At 38.7% G+C, this 16,483-nt stretch overlaps 1 protein-coding gene across 1 annotated transcript in view; it reads left to right on the top strand.

The window, feature by feature from the left end:
- Positions 1-16,483, top strand: part of LOC131154857 (uncharacterized) — a 110,852-nt gene that overhangs the window by 12,599 nt on the left and 81,770 nt on the right. The window contains exons 3-5 of the mRNA XM_058107647.1: positions 1,201-1,399; positions 2,204-2,512; positions 2,638-2,727. Coding sequence (XP_057963630.1) covers positions 1,201-1,399; positions 2,204-2,512; positions 2,638-2,727 — 598 coding nt within the window. The remainder of the gene's footprint in view (positions 1-1,200; positions 1,400-2,203; positions 2,513-2,637; positions 2,728-16,483) is intronic.

Raw genomic sequence — 16,483 nt, 5'->3', positions numbered from 1 at the left:
TTATGGAGAGAAACTCTAGAATCTAGGGGCTTTAGGATAAGTAAAAATAAGATAGAATGTATAAAATTTAATTGTAGTCATAGTAGGAGGAATGTTGGAGACAAAGCTAAACTTGATGATGAAAAAATCAATAGAACTAGTAGATTTTGATGCCTTGGATCTATTATGCAAGCTAAAGGAGAAGTTGAAGATGTAGAAGTAGGTTGGGTAAAGTGGAGAAGTGCTTCAAGTGTGTTGTTTGATCATAGAATACCTTTAAAATGAAAAGGGAAGTTTTATAGGACGACTTTAAGACCAACTATGTTATATGGATCGGAATGTTGGGCGACTAAGAAAAAGTATCTCCAAAAAGTAAAAGTTGCCTTGATGAGAATGTTCAGATGAATGAGTGGTATAACATTAAATGGTAAATTAAGAAATGAACATATTTGTGGTAAGTTAGGCATAGCTCTTGTAGAAGTTAAGATGAGGGAGAGACAACTAAGATGGTTTGGATACTTGCAACGTTGGCCACATCGTGTGCCATTGAGGAAGAATGAGTTACTGAGAGGTAGTAAAATGGGTATGGGTAGACCTAAAATAACTTAGAATGAGATAGTAAGGATTTAATAACCCTGAATTTGTTAAAGGAAATTGTCCATGGTTGTACAAATTGACGAAAAAGGATTCATGTAGTCGATCCCAACAAGTGGGACTTAATGCTTGGTTTGTTGTTGTTGTTGTTGTTATATCTCATGCAGTGAAGTGTACATTAATGCAAAAGGCAAGTTTGACCATGTGTTTGGGAGAGGTCTTGGATTTGAATTTGTGTGGATTTGGACAAATGTAATACAAAAATATATTACGGTACATCTTTAGATTTTGCTAGTTTTTTGTCCTTTAAATGAGTTCTCTTTTGTACATGGGTGGGCCTCCCTTAGATGCCTTTTTCCAGGTATCCTTTCTTCCTACTTATCAAAAGGGTGTTTTTTTTTTGGGGGGGGGGGGGGGGCGGGACTGGTAACTCCGGAATGGTAATTATTACCTATATTATACCAAAAATATTACAAACTATAATTTCGCTCATTTTTTAAAGTAAAATTGTTTGGTCATTTAATTCCATTGTCCTCTAAAATATAAAAACATTTAACTGGCTTTGAGTTATTCTTTATTTTTAATTTGTTTTAATATTGATGTGTGGGTTTTTATCAACCTTTTCAGTTATGCTTTGTTCCCGTTGCTGTTTGTATTGGACGCGGCAGTTGATTCTAGATCATCACGGAAGGTTAATTCTGATGTGAAATATGTGATGCTTAATGTGCCAATGAAAACTCACATGGTTAGTGATAGTGTGGCTGAAGGAGTGCTTCAGTGTTTGGAGGAGCTTCTGAAGAAGTGCCGTTTAGGATCTGTATCTCAGGTAATCTGATTTGAAAAATCATTGATCCTTGATGTATGTATGTGGTTTAGTCTTCAAATGATTAATAAAAAATTGAAGCTCCCATTCTTTCATATGGGATCTATTTTGTTTTTATTTTTTGTTTTACTCCCTCAGTACATATTGGCCAACTTCAATCAATTGTTGTTCTTTCGACATTAGCAATCTGGCTATTACACAGTTTACACCATTGGTTGCCTATAACTTGTTCATACTATATGGGTTTTTTTTTTGTAAGCAGATGATGTTTGCAGCATGTTTCTATTCTACCTACAATTTTCCTATTGTCTTTATTTTGAACAATTAAAGTGTTAGTTGAATGGAAGAGCAAATGATATTTTTTCATTGCAAATGGCTATTTTTGACATGCAAGAGGTATAGATGCATAATGCTCATGAAGTGACATCTGAACCTATATGGTTTTGGCTTTCCAAGCACCTTAGATTGATAATACTTGCACTTTATGGTGATTGCTAAAGTATATACTGTCAGTGATGTCTTGGTTTGTTTAGTATGAAGGATATCATGGTGTGGAAAACCTCAGAAGGCCTAAAGATTATCTTTTGTTCCAATTTTTGCACCTTTTTTTCCAATCTTCCATGCCAAGACATGTCCTTCTCACTGATATTTGGTCACAAGCATGTCTTCTATTTTATTTGGAAAAACAAGCCCTTGATTATGCATTTCACTTAGAATTGAAGCTATATTCTTCATATATTAGCATTCACGACATGTTTTCCTTCGATATGCTTTTTTTATCTGATGCTTAATTGCATGCTTACGCAGTTGGCCGTGGTGTTGAAAAAATTGACTTATGGGGCCTTGCTTACTCCATCAGAGGCTGCTGAAGAATTTCGTGAAGGAGTAATTAGGTGTTTTAGGACTCTGCTTCTTAGTTTACATCCATGTCCAGTCAATTCCTGCTCGTGTAAACAAGTTTTGGGTTTGCCTGCATTCCTAGCACATAGAGATATTCAAGCATCACTTTCAAAGCCTTCAAAGGTTGATAAAGAGCCAGAAGAATGTTTACTTGCATTTCTCCGGTCTCAAGCTACTTCAGCCGCTGTTGGACACTGGCTATCACTGCTTCTCAAAGTATGATGCATCATTTGGGTCTCACCATTGGTTATTTTAAAACATGACATATTGTGCTGTTTTACCTTATTTATACTTTTATATTCACCAGTTTTCGATGTATTAATCTGGGATTTTATGTAAAGGCTGCTGATACTGAAGCTGCGCGAGGTCATCGAGGTAGTGCAAAGCTGCGTGTGGAGGCCTTTTTAACCTTTCGTGTGCTTGTTGCTAAGGTAATTTTGTAATATTTATCTGATCATTACACTGAGGGTTCTTGATATTTTTATTTATTTTAGATAACCAAAAATATATATTAGGGGAGGGAGAGAGAGAACCTACAAGAGAGCAGAGAATCGGAAGTCCTCACAATAAGAAAATGAAAAAAAGAAGAAGAGAAAACACAAAGAGGAAAGGACTACCTAACCCAAAAAGTCCTTTTAAACCTTCTTATGTCATCATAAATCAAGCATTTGGAATTAACTACCTCCCATGAACCTTTATTCACCTTGCTTTACCCTCATCTAAATGAAACAAAAAGGGGAAAAAAAAATTACCTGATGCAAAAAACTGTTTTTTTATCAACCTCTTACTTCATAATTAATCAAGCATTTGAAATTAGCTAGTTCCCACCTACCTTTATTCACCTTACTCTTAGCCTCATCTAAATGTATTTATTGACCAGCAGGAGCAGACAGCCACAATCCCATCTGATCCAACAATCTTTTTCTCAATTTCCTTTCCTTTTTATCCCTTCTGCAGGCGAAGCAGGAGTAGGCAAAATGTCATCCTTAGTCTGCTTGAGACTTGTTCTTTATCCATAACATCATCCATAAAAATAGGAGTCCCTTCCGGACCTTCGAGTGGAGTTGGACATGAGAAATATCCCCCAATTAAATCAGATGAATCTGAAACGTACTAATATTGTTCCCAGATCTCATCCAGCAATAATCCATTGTCACAACTGAAATGACCTTCCTTCCTACCTGAAGCATTCTGCTTAGCAACTGGAGTTTCTGCGATACATAAATGCCCCTCTGAATCTCTTCTCAAAGACTTTGATGTCTTTGTGTGAGAACTAGTTTGTTTCTCTTGAAACATTTTCTTCATTTCAACCCCTGCCTGCATTGCCAGTCAATGAGAGTAAACTTTATTGATCCCAGCCTTGACTGACCTCTTCGTGTTAATAGTTAATGTATCCGTCACACCATCAATATTCAACTTATTATCTTTCGGACAGACCTCCTGATTTTGAGAGTGGTTACCAAGGCCCTTTTAAAGCTCCCATGATCTCTCTCTCTCTCTCTCTCTCTCTCTCTCTCTCATAAGTGAAGGCAATATATTGAAGAGGCATCAAGGGGATGCCAGCCCATGGTACACTGAATCAAGCACCCTGAAGGGTGTCACTAAAATCAAAGATTACATCAAAATCATTAATAGCAGTCCTACTATGGCAGCTATTAACTGCAATAAACCAATGTTCTTTGCTGATTTGGTAGAGGATGAATTTTTTGAACACTTGCCTATTCCTCTCTTTCCAAACACATGAGAAAATTGCAAGGGGAATGAGGGACAAAGCCTTTCTCTTCACCTTTGTGGCCCGAATCCCTTTCCACGCCCAGAGTTCCCTTCCCACAGAGTTAGAGATTCAGAAAAGAGTGCTCCTATGACTGTTCCGCTTCACAAGATCTATATTCTACTGAAAACTGAGGATGAGTAGCACTTTGGATTCTATTTGTACCCAAACCCTCCCTTACACAGCTCACCAGCTGAGATCCATGAGCATCATTTGGTGTATTACCTGATTCCTTCACAGTAGATACAGATGAATTTCCCTTCTCCTTCCCCAGTTCTGAATCAGCCTTATTAGAGAAGCAGGAAGCCCCTTCTGCTTTTGAAAAAATCCCTAAATTAGGCTCAGAAACAAATTTTAAAGAATGGGCCTTACTATTAATAGGAAACATGGGCTGACCCAGAGTCTTAATGGGCTGATCCGCAAGCTTATAATACCCGTAACCTGTATTATTTAGAATATGGCCCAAATGCAAAGTGATATTAATAATTATAGAACCAGCACATTGCAAGTCCACACCAATCTTGGGCTCATGCACTCCTATCGTCTTTAGTTTTTTTTTGCTGAAATAGTTATATTTCAAATTCTAATTACTAAAATAGGACATGGTAAACTAGTTAAAAATATGGGACTGTCTGCATTTTCAAATGCGGACAGCTCTGGGTCCCGCACCAGCCTGGTTGAGCTGTTTGCATCAATTGCTGTCCCAGCTTCTGCCCCCTAACATTTATTAAATCCCCCGTCTCTCTCCCTTTCTAAGTAGTTTCTGCACCATGGCTGGAGTGACTACTGACAACTTATTTCTTCACCATAACGCAGCATCAAGCAAATTCACCGTCATGTTGACGATCCTATTGTACCCCCTGTGGTGTCCACAGTGTATTGTACTCACTTTCATTTTATATAACCAGTCTGATTTGATCGCCATCAATGGGACTGAGATCGGTGCCTCCTGGAGCAACATATGGCAAGGAATGAGATTGTGCAAACTTTCATGATACTGATACTTTGAATCACTATGGGAGACATGAAGGTTGAAGAAGGAAAGGGCAAATGGAAAAAGTAAAGAACAGAACAAAATAAAAATCCCCAATTATTGGTTGTACAGACGCACTGCCTGTTGAAGCAAGCCACCATCAACACCACTGCTGCCATTATTGAGTTTTTAAGCTTTTATTTTATTGATTTGGATGGATGAGAGGCCAAAGATGAAGCTCATATTGATACCGGCAACACTGAGGGCATTGATGCCTGAGATACAGACACTATTGGGGTATAAGTTGCCAAGGGCAGGGGAACTAAGGAGGCGAAGACACAGATAGCATGGATGCCAACATTGTTCTTATTGCTGAGGGGGTTTCACTTTGATCTTGATGCCATTGATGGGAAATGAAATTAAGGGTGCAGGCGCTGGGATGACAATTAATGCTCACAGTTCAAACACGCTACTGTGGTGGGACTCAGGGCTGTCCGCATATTCACGGTGTGGCTAGCCATATATTTGTAATTGGTTTGCATTGGCCCTGTTTCAGTTGTTTGAATTTAAAATATTATTAATATCTTGGTAAAAAAATCGTTGTCTTCATCCCATAAATCCTAGATGCCTCAAAACTTTTGGAACCCTCTGCCTCTGCCACTCCACCACGCAGCAACTCCAATTCTCCACAATTGTCGCACCGCAGCTCATCCTTGTGGACTACTGGCTCTGTCCTTCCCGATATCACCTCCATCCACTCCAGCTAGCAAGCTGATGATAAGACTGACCCACGATCATATCTGAAGATTTCCTCTCGGAACGTACCAATGACTAACACTTCCACTTACTTCTCATCCCATCCAAACCTCTTGGAATGAAAATAGAGCACCCCTTACTAAACGATTAGTACTTACCATTCTGATTTGCTTTGTCATGACCCAAGATTGAACCCTGTGGAGCTTTCTGTAACTGACGAAGTGGTTGAATCTTGAGAAACCAAAGACAAGCAGTCAGATATCCATCATGCTGCCAAAATTGTAGATCTGACCCACCAATTCCTGAACTGAGTTCTCACCCAAAAAGAACAAAATCCCCTTCCCCAACTTTTTTTGAATGCAGATTGAAAAATTTCCTTTCGATCTGCAAAGACTGGAAGAGACTCTCCTCCATATTTGACTATTTAGACTCATCAAGGCGGAAAGTGGGAACCAAAAGAGAGGGCGAAGACTACAGAGGGAGTAGGGAATATTGTAGAGTTAACCGGAGAGCAACCTGTGTAGTTGTATTGTGCTGAATGAAAAAACTGAACAACTAGTCATTGTTAAGTAGTTAACACAAAACCTGTGACCTAATAACTAGATTGCCAGCATACAACAGTGCAATGGAGTACAAGAAGATAAAAGAAAAAAATGATTCTATTGTTTTTGTTGCATCATGAGTCTTAAATTTTGTCTCAATGGATGTTGGTTTTTTATTGAAAATTGTTAGATTTCTACTTTACCTAAAAAACTTAAGTTGTTAGGTTGTGGGCCAACAGTGTTCATCATGCTTCAACATTTCCCCACATCTGCTTCCCAATTGCACGTGGTGAGACAAAAAATGTGATAACTTTTGACACAGGCAGCATGACTAGAACGTAGGACCTTTTGGCAACCATTGCTCTGATACCATGTTACGTTGCCACTTTAATTAAAAGGTTCAGGTGTTAGTTGTGGGCCTAATTTAGTCCTCTACCTTCTTGGGATTTTCATTTTAGGAGTGCCTTGAACGATAGGGAAATTATTGAATTATTTTCTTTCTTTGTTATGTTGAACAATTTAGGGCATTTTTCCAAGGATGATAGTTGATCTTGGTTGTTGGATTCCTCGGGCATTTTTTTCGTGTAAATCTTTCTTTGATTTCTTGCTTGGTACCAATCACTCCTTTCCACTCTTAAAAGTAATCTGATAGGTCAAAATACTCGACAAAATCAAAGCGTTTCTTTGGTTGGTTGTGCTTAATAGGATATGTTAGAGGTTATATATGTCTTTTAGTATTATTATTATTGAGTGTGTTAGTATGTTAATTAGTGAGAGTTAGTAAGGGTATTATTGTCATTAGAATGTATTTAAATTTGTATTATAAATAGAGAGAGAGACCTATCTTCAAGTCAGGTCATTCATTTTTAATCAAAGCTTAACATGGTATTAGAGCATTATCCTATCTAGACCCTATTTCCCTCGGCCATTGCCGAAAAACACCTTTCCCATGGCTGTTCTTCCCTAATCCACCTCCATCCCATACTAAATCACGAAACCAACCATATACCCATAATTAGACCCCCCCGACAATCCACCCCACAAAACCGCATCGCCGGAGGGTCCCCCATGTGCTGGCCAAATGTTGGCAGGGCTGACCCCAAGCGCAGGCCCATGAGAGCAGTTCTGGCCACTTTTTTTTTCTTCTGCCATGCCCCGATTCTCTCTTAGACTATATTATCAAGCTGTTAGGCCTGTATTTTGCTAAACAAATTCAGCCTTTTTCGACCATGCATTCGTAGTATTTCATTAATTTCTGTTCAGGGTTTGTGAAGGCTTCCTTGTGAGTTTTTTTGGAGCTGTGGCAGCATTCGTATGTTCAGTTGTGAGGCTGTGCAGTGCTATATCCATTCGTGAGTTGTTCACCTTGTCCGTGGTTGCATCGATGCTTCACATGGTTTATGATTGTTCCGATTATTGATCACTCTTCTTGTTTTTGGTGTCATTGCTGTTTGTGAGTGCTGTGGCAGCACTATATCCATCAGTAAGTTGTTCACCTCGTCTGTCGCTGTGTTGGTGCTTCACATTGTTTGTGATTGTCCCAATTAGTTTTTATTGTTTTTCTTGTTTTTGATGTGATTGCTGATTTGTGAGTGTTGGGATGGAATCTATGAATCCCAAAAATTTGTTTCCTACATCGCTGCCGCAAATAATGACTCAAAAGTTGGATGGAAAGAACAAACTATGTTCAATGGTCTAAAGCTGTTTAGATTTATTTAGCAGGATTAGGGAAATATGACCACTTGCAACAATCTAGGTTTTCTAATGAGAAGAGAAAATGTGTGGGTTTAGGAAGATGCCTTGGTTGTTTCCTCTTTTGGAATTCGATGGGGCCACAAATTGCATAGATGTGTATGCATCTAGATACGTGCAAGGAGATTTGGGATTATGTCAAACTTTTTTACTCCAGTAACATTACACATATACATGATTTATCCCAGGAGTACTTTCAGTTACAACAAGGAGATAGGAGCATTGCATATTATTTTTAAGAGATGAAGTGTATTCATGAGGAGCTTAACATCGTGCAACCTATAACTGCCGACGTTTATGAGTACAGAAGCAGAGGGAGCAGATGACAATTCTTCGTGTTCTAGCAGGCTTGAGACCTGAGTTTGAGGCAGTTTGGTCCCAGATACTCAGTAATGCCGAGCTGCCATCATGTGGTGATGTTTGTTCTCTTGTCCTTCATGCTTCCTTTAGCAAGCATTCTCTTGTTCTTGCATCTGGCTCTATGAGGACAGCCTTTGCTATACAAAGTGATTCTAGTTCTCTACCAAACAACCACAAAAGTTATCGCAGTGGTTTGAGTAGTTGTAGTGGTAGAGACGGACGAGCTAGAGGTACTCCTCGCAAGTGCATTCATTGTGGACGGAATAATCATAGTATTGAGCAGTGTTGGGATCTTCGCGACAGACCTTCATTTGTTGCCAATGCAACCACCACTGACTTCACACCTTTGGTGGTAGCCAATGTAGCTACCAGCGGCTCCTCACCTTTGGGGTCGAGTTGGGGGGGGGGGGGAATGTACTGTCTCTATGTTAGAGGATGAGTATTCCAAGTTCCAACAGTATGACAGTATCAAGCGTCACAACAAGCTTCTCTTCTCATTGCATCTCTTGTCCAATCAGGTATGCACACAAGATGCCTGTCATCCAACACTTTTTGTCGTAGTCCTTGGGCTATAGACTCTGCGGCTGCTGATCATATCATAGGTATACCTAGTTTTTTCTCCGCTCTTCAATTTCTTGCAAATTTACCTTGTGTTACTCTTGCTGATGGATCCACTACTGCAGTCAAGGGATTTGGGACTGTAAATCCCATTTCTTCTATTTCTCTTCCTTCAGTTTTATACATTCCCGAGTTTCCTTTCAATCTTATGTCCATTAGCAAAATTACCAAATCAATGAATTGTTCAGTGACATTCTTCCCTGATTCTGTGGTTATTTAGGATTTGAAGACAAGGAAGACGATTGGCGGAGGGCGTGAAGTTGGTGGATTCTATCTCTTTGAGCCGCTATCTCCTTCTACCACCTGCACTACTGCTGCCACACCTTTCCAAATTCATTGTTGCTTGGGTCATCCTTCATTGAAAAAGTGAAAACGTCTTGTTCTTGGTTTGAGTTATGTGTCTAGTCTCAATTGTGAGTCTTGTTAGTTGGGAAAGCACCATCGTGTTTCTTTCACATCACAGGTCAATAGACGGGCTGCAAGCCCTTTTATGTTAGTTCATTAAGATGTATGGGGTCCTAGTGGGGTCATGTCCAAGTTGGGTTTCCGGTACTTTGTAACCTTTGTGGATGATTATTCAAGAATGACTTGGTTATATTTAATAAAAGATGGTTTTGAGTTATTTCATGTATTTTGTGCCTTCTGTTATGAAATAAAGACTCAGTTTGGTTTGCCAGTTCGAATACTTCGAAGTGATAATGCTAAAGAGTTTTTCAAAGCACAATTCACTACTTATATGACTCAGTTTGGTATTGTTCATCTATCATCCTGTGCCCATACTCCTTAATGAAATGGGGTTGTAAAGCGGAAAAATAAACATCTGCTTGAAATCACTCGCACTTTACTTTATCAAATGCACGCATCTAAAGTGTTTTGGAATGATGCTGTACTTACTGCTTATTATCTTATCAACAAAATGCCATCCTTTGTTCTTAGTGGTAAAATTCCCTACTTCATTCTCTTTTCTAATTCACCTTTATTTTCTCTTCCTCCTCACATATTTGGGTGTCTCCTTTGTTCATCAACTAACTTTTGGGGTGGATAAGTTGGATCCTCATGCTATAAAATGCGTCTATTTGGGCTACTCGTATACTCAAAAGGGATATCGTTGTTATAGTGTTGTGCTGCATCGCTTCTTTGTTTTTGCCGATGTTACCTTCTTCAAGTCTACACCTTACTACACCCAGTCATTGAGCACTTTTGAGCTCAATGAGTCTCTTCCTTTGCCTAGTCTTCTAGATTCTACGTTGCTGTCCTTGCCCAATCAACCGTATGAGGCTCCATGTAGTTCAAGTTCTTCTCATCACCTTGATCATCCTAATTTGCAGGTGTATGTATTCACAAAAGTAGCTCCAAGGAAGAGAGTCCCCTCAAGATTCTACTACCACACCTTTGGTTTCCTCATCTGATGATCATACTTCCCATGATGTTGATCCTCCTATTGCTGTTTGGAAAGGTAAACACACATGTACTCAACACCCCATGTCCAACTATGTTTCTTTTGAATCCTTATCACCCTCTTATTATTGTTTTGTCAGTGCTTTGTCATCTACTACCCTTCCTAAATCTGTTTCGGAAGCCTTAGCCCATTTAGGGTGGAGGGATGCAATGGTTGAAGAGATGAATGCTTTACATGAAAATGTGTTGGAAAGTTTCAAATCCGTTTTGTCAACTTTCCTAATTTTCTAAGAGAATCTCGGCTGTAAATGTGTGAATATCCTAGAATATTTAGTTTCCTTAGAAGTTAGCATCTTTGGTTCTTTCCTTTTATTCTTTTGCTGTACATCTATTTATACAGACCACTGTACCTATGTTACGATTAATGAGAATTATTTCCACAAGAAGCTATCTCATTCTAGATGGTATCAGAGCTAGGTCTGGCTTTTGGCCTTGTGTAAACCCTAGTTTCCCTTGGCGGCTTCAATCTGACCCTAATCTTGATAGGGTTTTCTTCCTTGTTCAACTTTACCCTAATCTCTTTTGTTGCTGTAGCCATGGCTGAAACTTCAAAAACCGATGATTCTTTTGGCAGCAATCATGCTGTTCCTAAAGCCAATGAAGCTAATTTCCTAAGTGCTGAGTAGGTGGATCATCTTCTTCAACTGTTGAAATCTACTTTTGCCTCTGGTCTTCCTACTAGTTCATTGGCCCAAACAGGTGATAACTCTAGTGCCTACCCTTGTTGCTTAAATCTTGCACCATGGATTATTGATTCTGGTGCACTTGATCACATGACTAGTACCTCACAATTGTTTCAATCTTATTCTCCTTGTTCTAGTAATAAAAAATTAGAATTGCAGATGGAAGTTTTTCATCCATTGCTGGAACAAGTTCTATCCAACTCTCTAAAAAAATAGAACTCAAATCTATCCTTCACGTCCCCTAAACTTGCTTGTAACCTGCTATCTATTAGTAAACTCTCACGGGATTCTAATTGTTGTGTCATTTTCTTTGATTCCCATTGTGAAATTCAAGACCAACTCTCGAGGAGGATGATTGGCAGTGCTAGGATGGTTGATGGACTCTGCTACTTCGATGAGACTTTATTCAACAATAAACAAGCTCAAGGTTTGAGTAGTAGTACTAGTTCTGTTTCTATACGTGATCAAATAATGCTTAGACATCTTAGACGAGGACATCCTAGTTTTCTCTATTTAAGACATTTGTTTCCTAGCTTATTTAGAAAACTGGAGCAATTCTCTTCATTGTGATGTTTGCCACATATCCAAAAGTCACCGAAGTACCTATCAATCAAAAGCTTATCATTCTTCCAAACTTTTTTATTTAATTCATAGTGATATTTGGGGTCCCTAAAAAATCACTACTACTTCTGGTAAGAAATGGTTTGTTACGTTTATTGATGATCATACGCGTTTGTGTTGGGTGTACTTATTGAGTGACAAATATGAGGTTGAAATTTTTTTTTAGGATTTTTATAATATGGTCGAATCCTAGTTCCAAACGAAAATCAGTATCCTTAGAACTGATAATGGTACTGAATATTTTAACAAATGTTTAGGAATGTTTCTTTCAACAAAGGGTATTCAACATCAATCTACTTGTTGTCACACCCCACAACAAAATGGCATTGCTGAGAGAAAAAATCGCCATTTGTTAGAGGTTGCATGGGCCCTAATGTTTTCAATGCAAGTTCCTAAATATCTATGGGGTGATGCTATTTTAATTGCATGTTATCTCATTAATAGGATGCCTACTCGAGTGCTAAAATATATCACTCCCTTAGATTGCCTAAAAAAACTATTTCCTACATGTTGGATAACATCAGACCTGCCACTAAAAGTGTTTGGATGCACTGTTTTTGTTCATATACCTACCAATCTTTGATCCAAGCTTGATCCTAGGGCAGAAAAATGTGTTTTCCTTGGATATGCTCCTAATAAAAAAAGGCACAAATGTTTGAACCCTCTAACCAGAAAAATTCATATCAGTATGGATGTTGTTTTTTTTGAAAACCAGCCCTTTTTTTGGCCATAACTATCTTCAGGGGGAGAAAAAGGAAACTGAAGATGAGTTCTGGCAAACCTCTAAGCCTCTTCCAAGTGTTTTCCTTAACATTGACATCCACTCTTTAAAGGGTCAGGAAACCGATACTTTAACTGGCGAAAATAATGGAAATCCTAGTCTACCTATACAAGGCATACCTAATTCACAAACAGGGGGAGAAGGACTATCAAATATTCCCTCATCTGAGCTTATATGTTTATTCCAAGAATCATTCAGGAAGCACTAGATCACTTGGAATGGAGATTGGCTGTTCAAGAAGAGATGGATGCACTAATTGCTAATGACACTTGGGAAATTGGTGACCTACCGGAGGGGAAGAAGACTATTGGCTGTAAATGGGTATTAACAGTTAAATTCAAGGCTGATGGGAGTATAGAAAGGTACAAAGCAAGACTTGTGGCGAAGGGGTTCACTCAAACATATGAAATTGACTATCCAGGAAACATTTGCTCCTGTAGCCAAGATGAACTCAATCCATGTGTTGCTCTCTCTAGCAGCTCACTCTAACTGACCCTTATATCAACTAGATGTGAAGAATGTCTTCTTAAATGGAGACTTAGAGGAGGAAGTCTTTATGGATCTACCACCAGGATTTGAAGGGAAAGGTGGCAAGGGCAAGGTGTGCAGATTAAGGAAATCATTGTATGGACTCAAAATCTCCTAGAGCTTGGTTTGAACGCTTTGAGAAGGTAGTAAAGAATCATGGCTACAGCCAAGGTCAATCCGATCATACTATGTTCTATAGACACACTAGTGAAGGTAAACTAGCTATCCTTATTGTCTATATAGATGATATAATTCTGATAGGTGATGATAGGAATGAGCTAGAGAGGTTAAAGAAGATCCTTGCTCAGGAATTTGAGATCAAAGACTTAGGCAACTTGAAGTATTTTCTTTGTATGGAATTTGCAAGATCAAAGAAAAGAATTTTTGTTTCCCAACGCAAGTATGTGCTCGATTTACTTGGAGAAATAGGTATGCTAGGGTGCAAAGCAGCAGAAACACCTATAGAGCCGAACATAAAACTCCAACCAGCTAAGGTTGAAGAAGTGATCAACAGAGAGCAATACCAAAGATTGGTAGGGAAACTCCTTTATCTCTTTCATACATGTCCTGACATAGCCTTTGCAACAAGCGTGGTAAGTCAATTTATGCACTCACTAGGACCCGAGCATTTTGATGCTGTGTACAGGATTCTAAGGTACTTAAAAGGGATTCCAGGTAAAGGTTTATTATTTGGAAGACATGGGAATTTACAGGTTGAAGTATACACTGATGCAGATTGGGCTGGAAGTATCACTTTAGAAGATCAACTTCTGGCTATTGCACCTTTGTTGGAGGAAACCTAGTAACATGGCGTAGCAAGAAACAAACTGTGGTGGCAAGGAGTAGTGTAGAGGAAGAATTTAGGGCTGTTGCTCATGGAATTTTGAAGTACTATGGATCAAAAGGTTGTTGGAAGAATTAAAGATTACCAATTCACTACCAATGAAACTCTATTGGGACAATAAAACTGCAATAGCTATCGCTCACAATTCAGTTCTTCATGATAGAACTAAACATGTGGAGTTAGACAAGCATTTTATCAAGGAGAAAATAGATGAGGGAGTAATTTGTCTGCCATATATCTCGACAACTGAGCAAGTAGCAGACATACTGACAAAGGGACTGCCGAAGAAACAATTTGAAAACTTCATTAGCAAGCTGGCCGTGGAAGATATCTTTAGGTCAGCTTGAGGGGGAGTGTTGGAAAGCTTCAAATCTGTTTAGTCAACTTTCCTAATTTTCCAAGAGAATCTTGGCTGTAAATGTGTGAATATCCTAGAATATTTAGTTTCCTTAGAAGTTAGCATCTTTGGTTCTTTCCTTCAATTCTTCCGTTGTACATTTATTTATACATACCTGTACCTATGTTACGATTAATGAGAATTATTTCCACAAGAAGCTATCTCATTCTAGACAATGGTACTTGGGACTTGGTACCTCTTCCTCTTGACAAGTCTGTGGTTGGTTGTCGCTGGGTTTACACTGTGAAAGTCAACCCAAATGGCTCTGTGGCTTTTCTTGTTGCTAAGGGATACACTCAAGTCTATGGTCTGGATTATTCAGATACTTTTTCTTTGGTTGCCAAACTTACATTAGTACGTCTGTTCATCCCCTTAGCTACTACTTGTCATTGGCCTTTGCATCAGTTAGATGTAAAAAATGCTTTCTTGCATGGTGACTTGAGAAGGGGGTTTGTATGGAGCAACCACCTGGTTTTGTTGCTCAGGGGGAGTCCGGCTTAGTGTGTCGGTTCAAGAAGGCTTTACATGGTTTAAAAATAGTCTCCCAGAGCATGATTTGGTTGTTTCAGTGCTGTAGTACTTGTGTTTGGTTTTCGATAGTGTGCTGTGGATCATTTTGTGTTTCATCGTCATACTTCATCGAGTAGGATCCTTCTTGTTTTTTTATGCGGATGATATTGTTATTATAGGTGATGATGATAAAGGTATCCAGAGTGTCAAACTTTTTCTACACACTAAGTTTTAGATTAAAGATTTGGGACTGTTGAAATACTTCTTGGGTATAAAAGTATCTAGATCTCGTATAGGAACTGTTGTGCCACAAAGGAGGCACATTCTTGATCTATTAGATGAAACTAGCTTGTTGGGATCTAAACCAGTTGATACACCCATGGATTCTAACAGCAAGTTTATGCTAGATATGGGTGATTTGCTACCTAATCATGGACAACACTGGAGACTTGTTGGAAAGTTGAATTATCTCACAGTTTCTCAACCAGATATATCTTTTGCAAGAAGTTTTGTGAGTCAATTTCTGGATTCTCCAAGGATAAATCATTGGGACGCAGTAATTCGCATCTTGAGATATCTCAAAGGTGCACCTGAGAGAGGTCTTTTATATCGTGATCAGGGTCACTCTTATATCCATGGATGTACAGATGCATATTGAGATGGATCGCCTTCTGATCAGAGATTCATCACCGGATACTGTATGTCTGTATCTTGCTTGGTGGTAATTTGGTTTCTTGGAAAAGTATGAAACAAACTGTGGTGGAAAGATCAAATGCTGAATCAAAATATAGAGCTATGGCTCACACTACCTGTCAACATGTCTGGTTGAAGAACATGTTGGAAGAATTGGGTTTTCCGCATTCTCAAACTATGAAGTTGATGCGTGATAATCATGCTGCTCTTCATATTGCCTCCAATATGGACTTTCATGAGCGGATGAAGCACATTGAAGTTGATTGCCACTTTGTTCGAGAGAAACTTGTGTAGAAGCTCATTACAACCACTTGTGTGAAGTTGGACGTGCAACTTGCTGATTTTTTTACCAAAGCGTTGGGGGGGGGAGGGTGCTTGTTTTAGATTCATTTGTACAAAGCTAGGAGCTTATGACATTTATGCTCCAGCTTGAGGGGGAGTGTTAAGAGGTTATATATGTATTTTAGTATTATTATTATTATTGAGTGTGTTAGTATGTTAATTAGTGAGAGTTAGTAAGGGTATTATTGTCACTAGAATGTATTTAAATTTGCATTATAGATAGAGGGAGAGACCTATCTTCAAGTTAGGTCATTCATTTTTAATCAAATTTTAACAGGATAAATACTAATGACTTGCTGCAAATGAGGAGACCTTATAAGACTCCATCCCCTGATATATGTATGCTTTGTTTTGATTGTTCAGAATCTGTTTCTCATCTTTTCTTGCATTGTGATTTTGCATGGAAGGTTTGGAATAAGTTATTTAATTATTTTGGAGAAAGCTTGGTTTGTCCGAGTACAGTGGAGGAGTTCTTGGCAATATCTTTTTTGCAGTTTGGAAGGAGGAAGGGAGGTATTGCTTTATGGAATTGTGTTTTTTTGCAGTGTTATGGGGCTT

Source organism: Malania oleifera, chromosome 5 (assembly GCF_029873635.1).
Source record: "Malania oleifera isolate guangnan ecotype guangnan chromosome 5, ASM2987363v1, whole genome shotgun sequence".
Taxonomy (NCBI): Eukaryota; Viridiplantae; Streptophyta; class Magnoliopsida; order Santalales; family Ximeniaceae; genus Malania; species Malania oleifera.
This window is presented reverse-complemented; position numbering and strand designations above follow the sequence as displayed.